General features: G+C 34.0%; 1 protein-coding gene across 3 annotated transcripts in view; it reads left to right on the top strand.

The window, feature by feature from the left end:
• Window positions 1-616, top strand: part of LOC105836181 (cysteine-rich protein 2-binding protein) — a 42,574-nt gene extending 41,958 nt beyond the window's left edge. For all 3 annotated transcript variants that reach the window (XM_036290627.1, XM_036290626.1, XM_036290628.1), the window contains exon 7: window positions 183-616. In XM_036290627.1, the coding sequence (XP_036146520.1) occupies window positions 183-538 (356 nt within the window). In that variant the 3' untranslated portion in view covers window positions 539-616. The remainder of the gene's footprint in view (window positions 1-182) is intronic.
• Window positions 617-16,596: the final 15,980 nt, after the last annotated feature.

Here is a 16,596-nt window from a genome sequence, read left to right as displayed (position 1 = left end):
GTTTTGGAAAATTGATTCAGGAATTTACTTCCAATTAAAAAATTAATTGAAATTATAATTGTAAAATTTATCGAAACTAATATATTTTAACTTATTTTCATAGAAATGTTGTTTTGAGGAACTATTTGAAGGTTTATTTATTTTAATGTATCAAGATTTTTTATCATTAATATCTATTTCAGTGACCGAATGTTTGCAATATCCAGATTTCACATGCGTTGTACTATACAAGAAGTTAATCATAGGTTTTGCAATTTTGGTGCCATACGTTGGCTTTAATGAAGCCTATATCTCTTTTTTTTTTACACGCCCAGAATGGCGAAGGTCTGGCATTGGCACATTTATGTTGTATCATTTGATACAAACTTGCATGGGGCGAGACGTTACGTTACACGTATCGGCTACGAATTCTGCTTTAATATTGTACCAAAAATTTGGTTTTAAGGTGGAAGAATTTATTCAGGACTTTTATGACAAATACTTGCCATCAAATTCGCAAGAATGCAAGCACGCTTTATTTTTACGTTTAAGCAGATAATCTTAGTGTGATTATAAGCAAAAAGTTTTTTTTAATAAATCTGTTGAGCATTGATTAATAAATCTGCCTTTATGTGCATTATTAGTGCTTTTCTTAACTTCGACATCTATAAGATATTTATAATTATAAACAATTAATCATTTTTATAATTATTTGGCTTGTTCTTTGTTGCTACACTGCTGCCTTGGTGCAATAAGTTAGAATAGACAAATGTATATTTGTTTTTTTGTTTTTTCCATTCTAACTTATTTGGCATGTTAAGCGACTGAAACGCCTTCTTAAACAGACAAAAACTAGAAACTCTGAGAGTTTCCAAGTAGTAGCTGTTCAAATATCGAATGAAAGCGCACATGTACAAACATCAATGACTGGTTGTTGCAAAAATGATGTTTTTATTATCAATTAGTAAATTAGTAGGATACATGGGTGATGGAGTAAGGTGCTATGTGGAAAGAGAAAATGCAAATCATTTGATGTACTGTGGGATAATATCTTTTAATTTCTTCATGATTCGGGAATCTGTGATAAATACGTTTTTTGGTATTCTTAGAGATGCAGAAGAGCAAATTACAATGTTTCTTTTTCTTTCTTACGACTTTTTCAGCCATAATTGCAAATGAGAATTATTTCCTTTAACTCCAAAACGATTTGAACAACTACTTTGAAACCTGTCAGAGTTTCTAGCTTTGTCCGCTTAAGAAGGCGTTTCGATCGATGCCGAATTGCATCAGTGCAGCAGTGTAGCAATTAAGGCACTATAAAAGTGAGTATTCTCACGTCCGCCATTTTTCTTCTAACTAGCATGAAAAATTAGGTATGTTTTGTATATATATACGTCAATAATCTTTGGAAGCACCAAACTTTATGCGACAATGAAACGAAGACATGATATTTATGATCTTGAGACTGTAAAGGTTATTGCGATGTATTATATGTATATGTAAAACATGCTAGTTACTTGCTAGTTTGAAGAAAAATGGCGGACGTGAGAATACCTACTTTTTTAGTGCTCTATAGCAATCATCGATATATGGCGTTTTCGACCGGTCCAGGGTATCGATCATGTAATTTTTCCCCTAGGGCGGAAATGTGAAAAGTGAAAAGTTTCAAGTTACTATCTCTTTCTATTTAACACTAATAGAAAAAGATAGTTACATGAAACTTTTCACGTCCTAAGGAAAAAGTTACATGATTGCTGCCCTGGGTTAAAGGTGCCTTTTTACGCTGATGCTTGACGCTCATTTTCAGCATCAAAATACATCACGTGACTAAAAATGACGAATGGGTATCTTTATTTTTAGTCACGTGATGTCTTTTGACGCTGAAAATAAGCGTCAGCGTAAAAAGGCACCTTAACTTGTCTCAGGTTCTTTTCCTCTAGAACTGACCTTTTGTTCAGAAGAATGGCTGTGATTGACCTTATGACGTCATTAATCGCTCCCGAAAAAGGCTATTAGAGCATGGATTGCGTTATTTCGAGTGAGTCCCAGATGTGCACAGTAATAAACGGACACAGCAGGCTGAGTGAAACGGACACATTGCGAAACAGACACAGATCAAATGCGCACAGACCAAACGGACACAGTAACAAATGCGCACGGACCAAATGCATACGGACCAAATGCGCACGGATCAAATGCGCACAGTGCAAAAGGGACACAGTCGCAAATCCATGTGGTGCAGAGAATGCTTTGTACACACACACACGGGGGTGCAAGGGGGGCTTTGCCCCCCCCCTCCCGCACCCATCCCATCGGTAGGGGTGCCCTGAGAAGTTGCAACTCATGTGGTAAGTTTGTGCGCATTTGGTCTGTGCGCATTTGGTCCGTGCGCATTTGGTCCGTGTGCATTTAGTCCGTGTGCATTTGGTCCATGTGTATTTGGTCTGTGCGCATTTGTTACTGTGTCCGTTTGGTCGGTGCGCATTTGGTCTGTGTCCGTTTCGCACTGTGTCCATTTGTTACTATGTCCGTTTGGTCTGTGTCCGTTTGTTACTGTGTCTGTTTCACTCAGCCTGCTGTGTCCGTTTATTACTGTGCGCATCTTGGACACTACCGTTATTTCTATATTATTTGTATGCTAAACTAGATTTAGAAAAAAAAGCAATGGCCGTTAATTAGCTTTGTCTTCGGTTTTTTCATGACTAGAAAAAGACAATTGACTGATAATTCGTGCTGTCCTTTCATAGTTGGAATTAGTTTCGATTTACATTGCACAGTCCATGCTTTATGTTGGTGGTAGCGACAAAGAACAATCTGATTATTAACTCTAGAAGATTAAACTACACTCTTGAAGTCATGGAGGAATAAAGTAACAGGAGGGAGTTTTAGGGCGAGAGGGGTATTGCAAATTGCGAGAGACGAGGTAAAAAACTTGATTGGCTCTTCTATCTTGATAGAGTGAATCCCTGTCTTTTATATCGTACGCATCTGGGACGCTTCCTCCTGATACCCTATGACGTCAAACACAATATCTAGAGATACTATAACAGAGATTCGCCAATGCGTTAACGATTTCTGATTGGTTCCCGTCGCTTGGAGTATAACCGGAAGTATGAGAGAGAAAGATAGATATAACTGACAGAGAAAGCCTAGCCGACCTAACCTGTCACCTGTCAAAAGAAAACAGAGTGTCTACGTGTCTACCAAATAGAATATAAAATCATAGAGAAACCTGAGGTTGCACATATTTTTCTACGAGTTTAAATACAATGCTTAAATTATATTTATAATACATAATGTGTATATAAACATAATATGTATTTATATATAATAATATATAATTTCTTAATAATCAATTTATATTACTTAACTTTACATGGGAAAATTAATAAAATATGTCTAAACCTTTTTTTTTAATATATTGTGTTTTAATATTTATTTTGTATTTATGTATAATAATATATAATTTCTTAATAATCAATTTATATTACTTAACCTTACATGGGAAAATTAATAAAATATGTCTAAACCTTTTTTTTAAATATATTGTGTTTTAATATTTATTTTGTTCACGATTATTAAATATCAATAACTACAAATAAAAATATATATATTTTGTATTCTTGCATTTACAATCAAAATAAACCGCCATCGAAAACGTCATATCCGGTTTTACCCCAAGACGGCACATTGGCAAATCTCTGTTATAGTATCTCTAACAATATCCAATATATATCCTTATAATTACTTTTGGATTTGACTGGGGTCTCGCGTCTATTCATCCCTTCCGTTCGCTGTCAATACCCCTTGCCTTGTTAGACTCTCTCCTGTTTATTTCTCTATGTCTGAAGTAGCCACGTTACTTTTCCGGGCCGGGCTCCGGACCAAAGACAAAGTAAAGAATCAGAGGAGACAGCATTTGGTTTCAGCGATGCCGACGGATATAAAAGTGGATACTCAAGATGACCGCTCACGCATACATGGACACGAGTGGATATAATTTGCCCACGTTCGAAATCAGAGTTGCTTTTCTTTTAATAAAAATCGGGACTTTTCAATTAGCGGGGGGGGGGGGGATAAATATTTACAAGTTTATTTACATGATACATTTTTTTTCTTTTTTATCAGTTTATTTTCATGTTATTACACAATCATAGAAATGATTTAAACATTAAAATAAAGGCTTTAAAATAAAATTAAATAAAACAAAATTAACAACATTAATTCTATCAGTTAAACAATTTAAGTTAATAATATCAGTTATACCTGATATCAGAGGCTATTTATTCCAGATGATAAAACAAGGCTTTGAAGCCTCTAAAGCTCTCTTTACATATTGCACTTTGCTTACGAATTTTATCATTTTCTGAAACTCGGAACTTTTAGCGTCCCGGCCGCTATTGTGCCGGGACGCGGGACAAAGATTGAAAAATCGGGACTGGTGGCAACCCTGTTCGAAATGACCACGCGTAAATTTGATCACGTTTGAAATGGCCACGTTCGGAATGGCCACGTGAAATATTGCACGGAGTTCAATTTGCCCACGTTCGAAACGGCCACGTCCGAAATGGCTACGTTCGGAACGGCCAAGCGTTATTAATTATGGAACATAAATCAAGTGTAAACGAACAGTGAATCTGCAGGGTGTTCCAAAGCACATAGGTCAATTCTCCTTAAAAAGTAGAAGGGATCGAAATGAACATAAAGGTCCAATATTGTCTTGGGTTAGGTCTACAAATAATCGAGGTATTAATTTTTCAAATTGTGCGAATGAGAGCGCGCCGAAGGAAAAGCCGAGCTGCTCGAGCCGTAGCGCGGCCCACTGTGTCAAATATTGGATGCCGGCGTCGGGGGGAAGAAGGAAAAGCGGCGCCGCTGCCTGTGCTTCGCCGCCCTCACGTCCCATCGCACCGCGTCTAGACTCGCATCAATGGCCGCTCTCGCATCCCACCGCGCTTAGACTCGCGTCGTTACGCACATTCGCAATTACTTGACAAAATTATTTAGTAAAGATAGGGACAAATTAAAACCGTAATAAACTTCTGTGACTGAGAAAGTCGAAAGAGAGAAAGCGACAGAAACTTATGGAATCTTTAAATAATCTAATTTCTAATAATTGTGAATATAGTAAATTAATGAAAGTTTTCGGTACATTGACGATATATTCTTTCTTTTTCTTAAGTATCTTATTTACAGTATCATACAATTCTAACTTTGTTTCTTATCGAATTGTATTGTACTGTTAAATCCTTGATGAAAACATTGATAAAAATTCGTAAAATCATTATCATAAATTTACGATTGATTCTCAAATTGATAGTTTTTTTTTATCCGTCTATTATAATATTTGCCACATCGAGTTCTCTCATCGTTATCTCTTTTCTCTTACACGATATATTCATAAATATTTCTTCATATTTAATCAAAATGATGCAATAATGGAACAACCTTTTCTAACAGAAAATGCGAGAACGATAGAAAATGATATCATTTCTTTAAATTTGTTCTTTTTGATTTAGAGAAGTGATGGATTATAAAATAGAAATCAATTAGATTTTCGTGTTTTTATTTTAAATAAATTACTGAAAATCTATCGTAATTAATAATGCAATTAAAGATAGAAGAAACTCTAAGTTTTCTATCGTCATGAAAGAAAACTTAGAGTTGTATTGACAATACGTGATGTTGAACGTTAATCTTTAAGCATAATTATCGCAGAAGACGCATCGTGCTTAATCTATTGTTACACGTATGAAGACTAGAACCAGGAAACCGAACTAAGCCTGATTTCGCCTCCAAAAGTGAGGCGAAAATCTGTCAGAATTGTCAGAAATGTAGTACCAAATGGTGGCGCTGGCGACAGTGATTTACCGGAAACAATATCAAGAGACACGGTAGTGTCTCGCGCCAAGTGAACGCGCAGCGCGAGACCACCGTACATTTACGCGAGTACGCGACTTGCGAGCACCTGAGATTATCAGATCTCAATAACGATTTAACCGATCGAGTTCTAACTAGGTTCAATCGAAAGCTTGGGTTTGATTTATAAAATAAAATGTTTTCATTTTTCTTCTGCGTGCTCTACGAGCAGAGATATAGCGACGCAAAGTCCTAAATGTAAATTTTTCATTTAAGATACGTCGTCGGTCTTTGTCGAGTACACGAATTCAACACAAGAGGGCTCTTCTAATCTAAGATTTACTTGTGACAGTTTCTTATAAAATATATACTGCATATTTATATGTTGATTAATTGCTGTCATTCGTGATATGATCGTTTTGTGAGAGTAAAGAATAAATATTAAGTAATATATCTGTAAATCGTACGGTTAATAATTTCTTATAAGAAAAGTCTCGTAGATCCGATGAGAAGTGCGCGTTCGTAGTCCAATATACTTTGACGTTAGCAGACGAGTCCGCGGCGAGTTTCACGGCGATAATGTGACAGTTCGGGATTAATGATGTGCGAGGTTAATGACGAGCAAGTTTTTATTTATTTCTGTACGCATTGCGGTAGGAGATTATAGTACAACGTACTATTTGTTGTACAATTAGATAAGTATATTATATAAAATTTTCATTTTTTTAATGGAAATAATTATTTTGAGATAAGTCAATATACTTTGTGCCATGTTTTATTTTTAGTTATATATTAAAAAAGAAAGAGAGAAAGAAACACTGTATTTGAAGGTAAAGTAGAATAGAAGAAGAATAGATAAAAGAAAGAAAGAATCGGTAAGGAGAGAGAGAGAGAGAAAGAAGAAAAATTTTAATAGTTAAGAAAAATTGAGAGGGAAAAGTAAGAAGAATAAAATAAAGTAAGTCACATATATATACATATAAATAAATTATAATTAATGTATGTTAAAAAGAGTGTTATTGTCAAATTGAGAGAAAGGAAGAGAGAGAGAGAGAGAGAGAGAAAAGAATAACATTGTGTAATAATATTTATATACATATGTATATATGTATGTTTTTCCCTGAATATTATAAAATATAGTTTTTATCATTTGATAATGAAAACGATGAATATTTTCAAGATGAATTTGCCTAGAAATATCGAGAAAAAGAGAGAAAGAGAGAGAGAGAGAGAGAGAGAGAGAAGAAATAAGGAAGAATATCAGGTAACAACAATAATATAATAATATTTGCTATTAATGCAAGTACAATGTTGATACTGCAATAGCATATATTATTGTATTAAGTATATCTGTAATTGGCAGCCCGCAATAACATATCTTATTGAATATATTACTTTTTTTCCAGTGTAATAATGTGTTTATATACATATATGTATTTATTTTTATATATACTATGTACATACCTAACAAAATTACCTTTTAAAAAGAAAGTTAAAAAAGGTACTAAATGCTTGTGTACGTTCCTAAGAAAAAAACTATTAATACCATAATTACAAAAGAATGTGTGTTGCATAAAAATATTATTTTATTTGAACTAAAGTAAAGAGTAATCCGAACAAAATTACCTTTTTTAAAAAAAGGTAAAAAAAAGGCGCCAAGTGTGTGTATGTGCGCCCCTAAGAAAAAACCTATTAGGTAAATTGTCTTATTGTCTTCTCTACGCAAATAATGATATAAAATAAATGCGCCAATTATAAGAATATTTATACAAAATTTATTTATTAAAATTTTTTATTAAAATATTTAATAATAAACGGGCTTGATAATCAAATAATTGAATGATTAAAATCAACTAACGGGATTATAGTGAAGCAAAAACTTGGCGTGCCCGGGTCGCATTTTTTCAATATTTCCAAGACTATGTTATTGATATCAATAAGTATATATACAAGAATGCGATTAATGTGGCTTGGGTTTTGTTTTACTATCTATCAGTTTTTGCTTGATTATCAGTTATTATTGATAACATTTCCATTTGTTAAATAACTTTTAGATAGATTTTATAAAACTTTTTTAAGTCTTTTTACCAAATATATTTGGCTAATTAATCTCATCCGATTTTTAAATGTGTTTATGTTTTTGATGGGTTATCATTTTTATTATTTTATTTGTACAAATAATTTAAATAATTTTTTAATATATTGTATAAGATTTTTCTAAGTCTTTTTTTAAATATACTTGTCTGATTGTATTGATCTTGTCCCATTTTCGAATGCGTTTATGTACTTGACATATTTTCTTTGTAAAATTTTTGATGGGTTATCATTTTTTCATTATTTTATTTGTACAAATAATTTCCATATTTTTATTGTTTAACATTAATGGTTTATTGCGATTTAACGACCCGGGCACGCCAAGTTTTTGCTTCACTATAATCCCGTTAGTTGATTTTAATCATTCAATTATTTGATTATCAAGCTCGTTTATTATTAAATATTTTAATAAAAAATTTTAATAAATAAATTTTGTATAAATATTCTTATAATTGGCGCATTTATTTTATATCATTATTTGCGTAGAGAAGACAATAAGACAATTTACCTAATATAATAGGTTTTTTCTTAGGGGCGCACATACACACACTTGGCGCCTTTTTTTACCTTTTTTTAAAAAAGGTAATTTTGTTCGGATTTAGAGTATAACGACAAGCATTTGACAATAAATGCAAATTTATAATAAAAATCTTAGCAATTTTACATTTAAAGTACTTATCTCAGTTTTCTTATATTAAACATACAACTGCGTACAGCCTAGCACCACTAGCACGGCTAACTACGATAAACTTAGACTAAACAATTATATTTAGAGTTGGAATATATTCCGGTTTATTCCGGTGTACCAGCATCGTCAGCGTCACCATTTGGTACTACATTTCTGACAGATTTTCGCCTCACTCAAAACCATAGAGATCGGTCTCCTGGTTCTAGTCTTCATAGTTGCACGCGTACTGCACGCGTCGCCCGGACGCGAGTCAGCTCGTTGCTATGGGAAAGAGCGTTGTCGTATTGTTGTTTATGTCGGTTCTCGAGCTGTCAAGCTCGTGTATCGGAGTGCTTTGAATAAATTCCGTTCTTTTAAGAAAGCGTGCTATTCTATTTCGTGCGCACGGGAGTCCGCAATTGTGTACAGAGTTTGTAGAACTGGTAAGTGCGAGAGCGCGACGCAAGAAGCGCAACACTATTGTGAAATCGTCACATCAACAGGGGGGCATTTTTCTATGTGTTATTACAAAGAGTGTAACATTATGGATAAGTATTTCACACATTTTAGTAGACACCTTTCTCTCTCTCTCTCTCTCTCTCTCTCTCTCTCTCTCTCTCTCTCTCTCTCTCTCTCTCTCTCTCTCTCTCCCCCCCCCCCCTCTCTCTCTCCCTCCCTCTCTCTCTCTCTCTTTCCCTCTCCCCCCTCTTACTTTCCCTTTTAAGTACTACGTACACAAATACAATAAATATTATTACTTTTAACAACATTTCCAGTTTGTACTATTCTATTTCCATTTTGTGTAATTTAAATAAAATTTTAACAATTTCTTTAACACTTTTAACATTAAACACGATATGACATTCAGACAGAAAGTATCGTGCTGATTATTTATCGCAGTTCTAGTGATAATTTTCGCTAATTTTGTTTTTCGAGCGTGTTTAATAATAAAAATATAAAGAAATAATCATTGTTAAAATTTTATTTAAATTACACGAAATGGAAATAGAATAGTACAAACTAGAAATGTTGTTAAAAGTGATAATATTTATTGTATTTGTGTACGTAGTACTTGAGAGGGAAAGTGAGAAGGAGAGAGAGAGAGAGAAAGAGAGACTTTACTCGGCTTGCAATGTACATGCATGGATTGCCCATGTACCTTGCAAGCAAAGTAAAGTCCACATAAGTTAACAACTTGGACGGGGTGGGTGCGGGAGGGGGTCCGAAGGCCCCCCTTGCACCCCCCCCCCCCGCGTGTGTGTGTGTGTGTGCGTGCGCGTTCGTGCGTGCGTATGTGTCTGCGTGCGTGTGTGCATGCGAAACATTCTCTGCACCACATAGGTTTGCGACTTTCCACGCAAAACGAGATGCTCGAGATTCTCATTAAATACATACACATTTGAATTTCGCGCACTTTTTGCATAATTGTGCCTACAGAGCATGCAAATGTGACCGCTGCACATGCTCATGCCGTTACATATTGTCAGTAAATTTCGGCTAACTTTCACGAATTAAATAAAATGTGTTTGGATCACTCACAAACCTTTTCAATCAAACTTCATAACTCTACGTACAAATTTCAAACAATTCCATATAATAACTTTGTTCAATTAATATATTCCGGCTAAGTGTCGGGTAAAAAAATAATTAATTAATTACAAATAAACGAATGACTCACAAACCTTTTTAATTGCATTTCAAAACTCTTAATACAAACGATTACATATAGCAATTATTTAAAAAAACGTTCACTTCCGGTCAAGTGTACGCGAATCTGGAGTAAGGCATAAGAGTAGAAGTAACGATTATGCCGTAAGATGCTTACAACAAGGTCTTTATTTACAACCATAGAGCTTGTATTAATGGAGGGGCCATTGCTATATGCCGGAGTCCGCGCGGGGAGAATCGACAGAGACATGAATATATTCTCATATATTCTGTCTCTTTTCGTGTTGGATATCCCCCACTCCGTTTTCTAGAAAGAAAGAAGCACACATACGACAGGTACGAGCCTACCTATTTGGGCCTTGGGCTGTTACAATTAGTACAAAAAATTTTTACATATGAAAGTAATACTGTGCATTCATTGATTGGCATGCATCTTTTAGATTCTAAATTATGTATCATTTAATGAATGCACAGTGTTATCTTTGTAAGCAATTTTTTTTTCATACGAGTTCGAGAATCGGGCCTCAGATTGTATAGTTAAGAACCTGTTTCCACACGAAAAATGACGGAATATATCCACCTCTTTGTCAATTTTCCCCGCGCGCGGCGCGATGTACCAAGGCCCCTCCATTAATACAAGCTCTATGTTTACAACAGTTTTAAGGCGCGGGTCCAATAGAGATCCGTAACTTTAAACCGTAACCATAACCGTATCCTATTCAAAATCACCTATTGTTTACAATGAGAGTCCGTAATCTTAACGTAACGAATCGTTATCCGTATTATTAATTCATCCTAACCTTTGTGTTTCTCTAAGTATAAAAACTTAAGTAGTTACTATGGATATTCAACGTATTAAAAAAATACTTGCGGCTACTAATTTACTAATAATTATTGCGCTGTTATTACATAAAAAAAAGAAAAAGATTTCCAAAAGGAAATATTGGGTTCGACCAATGTTTCAATACATTTTTAATTATAGCTACGAAACATTGACATTATTTTGCAGAATGTTCAATTTTTTGTTTAAAATTTTTAAAATAATTTTAATATCAAGTATTACACATTCAGAAAGAAATACATTAGTATTTTTATTAATTGTATTATAAATTTTAATTACTATTGCACTTGTAATATTTTACATAAGTTACAAGATATTAAATTAAAAAAAGAAATTTGTGTATGTGTGAGTTGCACAAAATTACGTTAGAGATAATTTGAAAGTTTTAATATTGTTAATTTAAAAGCAATTTTCAACGTATCTAAAATTGTTTATATATATATATATATATATATATATATATATATATATATCCAGATAACAGAGATGAACAGAAATTTCTAAAGAAATCATTTTAAAGAATACTTGGCGAAGTAGAAAAATGAATACATAAAGAATACTTGAGGAATTAGCCACAATGAGTTCACATTGAAGTATTCCTTAAGAGTTTATTGTAATGAATACCTCACGATTTATTATTTGGAATATTTAGAGTATTCATAGAGAAGTCATTTTAAAGAATACTTGGCGAAGTAGAAAAATGAATACATAAAGAATTCTTGAGGATTTAGTCACAATGAGTTCACATTGAAGTATTTCTTAAGAGTTCATTGCAATGAATACTTAGCGATTTATTATTTGGAATACTTTGAGTATTCATCAGAAATTACTCGAGTGTTTGGATAATCTCAATTACATTTTTATAATTATATATCGCTTACTAAATGCTAATTTATACTTGACGTACATAATATATATGTTACAGTTACTTATAAGTAATCATTTTAGGTATTGGATAAACTACAAACTAAATAGCACAATGTTTAAAATTTGTATGTTTAAAATTTATTACAGTGCTCATGGTAAAAAAAAACAAAAAACAAAAAAAATTCTTTGTATATAATAAAAAACAAAATAATAAACAAAATAAAAGTAAAATACTATTTACTCCGAGTCAGACTCCAAATTTAGCATATTATTAATTTTGGCACAAGCAATTTTTTGTTTTTTCTTTAACATGTTTCTTAGTTGACTGTACATAGTCATGCAAAAGTTATAGGAAATATCATCGCTTTTGTCAGTAGATCCACATAGATTTTTCACACTCTGTACTGCTTCAGAAACAATTTGCAAAGTATTCTCATTGGGATTTACAACAATTTTTTCTTTTTTATTTACGTCTGTTTTAGTAAAAGTAAAAGCTTATCAACATTTAGCAAATTGGAATTATTTTCATTCGACGATTCCATTTTTATTTTTGTTAAATCAGTTACCGATTCTTTAAGATTATTTTTTATTGGCATTTCACATTTTTTGCTTTTGTTCTCGATACTTTTCAAATATTCAAATACATCTCTAGATCATCCTCTAGAGTTTTCCACGTAGTAACGTCTTCAAACAAGCTGTCAGATAAGCTTCTTTTAAATATATTTCCACGTGTTCTGAAATAATTAAAAAATACTTTTTTTATATGCGTTATTTATTCTATTGCATATAGGGTATAAATTGTTCAGTATATCATGTTCTATAAATGGTATTATTGACTATCTTTAATTAAGAAATGCACATAAAAGGTTCTATTCATATTTGTATGTTTTTCTGTTAGGTATTTTAACTACAGAGATATGTATTTTCAGCAAACTGCATTGACATAGTATATAAAAAATGTGCATAATATAATAAATTTTGTAAAGATACATAAATTAATAAAATAACATACCTTCTATTTTGAATGTAAGGTTCTAAAAATTGTAGAGCTTTATACAGCTCACTAGCAGTTAATTGTTGCGAGGATTCTGAACCAGATGGAAGCCCAGCTTTTAACGTTCGTCTCTCACGAGTGAAACGTTCTCATAGTTGGGTCCAACGATGTTCACAGTCAGCAGCTGTATAATAAGTGTACAATTAATTATAGTACATTATATAAATTAAATAAATAAATAACAGTAATAACACATACATACCTGTTGCATTCAATAATTTTGCAATACTGTGCCATGAATTTTGCGTTTTTACTTTGTCCTTATTATCCCCTATAACCATTTCTGCTGTGACAAATGTTGGCAACAGATTCTGTTGCCAAAAAGGCGACAAATGAGAAACATATCTTGTCATTGCAAACACTATTAGCAGATATTCAACAAATATTTAGTAACGTCTGTCATCAGAATACATAAAATAATAGTAAACTGCGAGCAGATTTATTGAAAGTATTGATAACAGATTGACGACAAACACCAAAGTGCAAACAATGTCAGCAAATTGCCTGTAGAAATGCAACAACATTTGTGTGTCAAAGTACGCGACAGATTGATACCAGAAATGCAGCAGATCTGTCGAAATGTCAAATTGACAATAAAAAGTGCGGCACCGTCGATAGGCGGCTCACTTTCTCGGGAGTAAAATGCAGTCGACTCGCTACATAAAGACCACTCGCAGCGCGACTAAGGTAAGCAAAAATTATCTTCCTTCGCTGCACCTGCGGAGGAGTCCGATGTGACGGAAGACCGCCACATTATACTTTTATGATACAGAACTGCTAGTATTTTCATTTTTTTGGAGTGAGATTTAACTACAAAGAAATTTAATGAAATTAATTGCAGAATAGATATACCTGCGATATAAAGGAAGAAAATAGGTCAATTAAGGCCTCTCTATAGGAAATATTAGATGCTAAGGAGAGGGTTGGGTAAATTATTTAATCTGTTCCTACTCCTGAATTAATAAATCTTCCCAGGAGATTGCTTATATCGATTCTCAAATAAAATTATAACTGTGATGAAAAAAGAAATGAAAAGATTCGACAAATCTGTCGCCAATCTGTCATCATTTATGAATACAGATTTGTTGCATATTTGGCGCAAATCTGCTGTGAGTTTACGTTGCAACATTTGTTCTCAATTTGCTGCGTGAATCATTGTATTGCTAGTGACAGATCTGCTCTGGTGTTGCACTCAATTTGATATCAGGATTTGATAACAATTTTTGCTTGCAATTGGGGCGTACTCAAGGACACAGTAGGCCATGGTTTTGGCAGCCTAATTCCGCAAGAAATTTTTAGCAGTTTGCTGACAATTTGGCAGCAAATGGTTAGCTGGGATGAAGACTAGAACCAGCAGACCGATCTCTGTGGTTTTGAGTGAGGCGAAAATCTGTTAGAAATGTAGTACCAAATGGTGGCGCTAACGATGCTGGTACACCGGGATAAACCGGAATATATTTCAATTCTAGATACAATCGTCTAGTCTATGTTTATCGTAATCAGCCGTGCTAGTGGTGCTAGGCTGTATGCAGTTGTTGTATTGGTATAAAAAAACTGAGATGAGTACTCTAAATGTAAAATTGCTAAGATTTTTATTATAAATTTGCATTTATTGTTAAATGCTTGTCGTTATACTCTATATTGTTTCCGGTAAATTACTGTCGCCAGCGCCACCATTTGGTACTACATTTCTGACAGATTTTCGCCTCACTTTTGGAGGCGAAATTAGGCTTAGTTCGGTCTCCTGGTTCTAGTCTTCATAGTCCTTATAATCAGGACTTTTTTATCGTACAGATGTGTACATTTTTCTACTAATTCTATTAAACGGTGTTCTGTGCGGTCCATTGTAAGATAAATCTAACCTCTTAATAGCTTAATAGCCCAATGGATTTCCGTCTCTCCAAGGATCTAACCTCTTTCTGTTACTGTAACCAAAAAAGTTCGAATTAATCAACTTTTACGGATAGCTTCATCGGCATTGTAGACTCTTTAATAAATTACCAGTCTTTCAACTTCTTACGTTTATGGTTATGGTTACGTTATCTCCATTGGACCTACGTCTTTATTCTAGGGTTATATTCCAAAACGTCCTTTCCGAGGAAAATTTTACTCGAAATATATAATACACGTAACGTATCCTATATTACATCGAGTAAAATTTTCCTCGGAAAGGATGTTTTGGAATGTAGCCTAAAACGATAAAGTATGCGTAAGAAATACAGCCAATTAGCAATGTCATCGATAGGAAACAAACTGCTTTGATTGGCTGAGCGTAACAGCGTAAGCGTAATGGTATATCCACACAAACTTGCATAAGCATATACATAAAAAAATTGATTGGTCACAAGCATAAGAAAACATAAGAAAATAGATTAATCGAATTCCTTATGCATATGCTTATGCGCTTATGCAAGTTTGTGTGGATATACCATAAGGCTGAAATCACATGGTGCGGAATAGAGCTGCGGAATCGTAGGCCGGTATTCATAGTCGGATCTTATATTTAAGATCATCTTAAGTACTGTCTTAAGATGCCATCAGCCAATCACAGAGTCGTATTAGCATCTTAAGACATTGCTTGAGACGATCTTTAAATAAGATTCAACTATGAATACCAGTCATAGGCCGGAATTCATAGTCGAATCTTATTCAAGTTCCAGCTTAAGCACGATCTTGAGACGTCAATGCTGTTATTTCATTGGTTAAGTAAGTCTCAAGTCGGCTCGAAGCTAGACTTAAGACAATGCTTGAGCTTAAGATCGGTCTATAAATCCCGTCCATAGAGCTTGTATTAATGGAGGGGCTTTGGTGCATCGCGACGCGCGGGGAGAATCGACAGAGAGGTGGATATATTCTGTCTTTTTTCGTGTGGGAACAGGTTCGTAACTATACAATCTGAAGCCCGATTCTCGAACTCTCGTACGAAAAAAAATTGCTTACAAAGATAACACTGTGCATTTATTATTGGTACATAATTTAGAATCTAAAAGATGCATGCCAATCAATGAATGCACAGTATTACTTTCGTATGTAAAAATTTTTTATACTAATTGTAACAGCCCAAGGCCCGCTCGTACCTGTCGTACTGCTCGTATGTGTGGCGCTTCTTTCCTTCTAGAAAACGGAGTGGTGGGGATGCCAACACGAAAAGAGACAGAATATATGAGAATATATTCATGTCTCTGTCGATTCTTCCCGCGCGGACTCCGGCATATGGCAATGGCCCCTCCATTAATACAAGCTCTACGAGTAAGTCTTATGCCATAAGAAATTGACCAATTATAGTCGAATATGAGAAGAATAATTGAATATAATTGGTTAATTCCTAATAGCTTAAGGCTTACTACATCTATTGTAGATCTGGGGCTCGATTCTTGAAGTCATTCGCAAGAGAAACGTATACGCAAATACTCGCTCTAACAGAAAGTTGTAAGTTTATTGGTTAATAGCCATACGATAGCCAATAAATTTCCAACTTTTCTGTAAGATCAGAATTTGCGAATACGTTTCTCTTGCGAATGAATTCAAGAATAGAGCCCCTGGCCTTACTCCATGTTTAGAATGCGT

The sequence above is a fragment of the Monomorium pharaonis genome, chromosome 8, assembly GCF_013373865.1.
Source record: "Monomorium pharaonis isolate MP-MQ-018 chromosome 8, ASM1337386v2, whole genome shotgun sequence".
Classification (NCBI taxonomy): Eukaryota; Metazoa; Arthropoda; class Insecta; order Hymenoptera; family Formicidae; genus Monomorium; species Monomorium pharaonis.
Note: the sequence above shows the minus strand (reverse complement) of the source record. Positions and strands in the feature narration are given on the sequence as shown.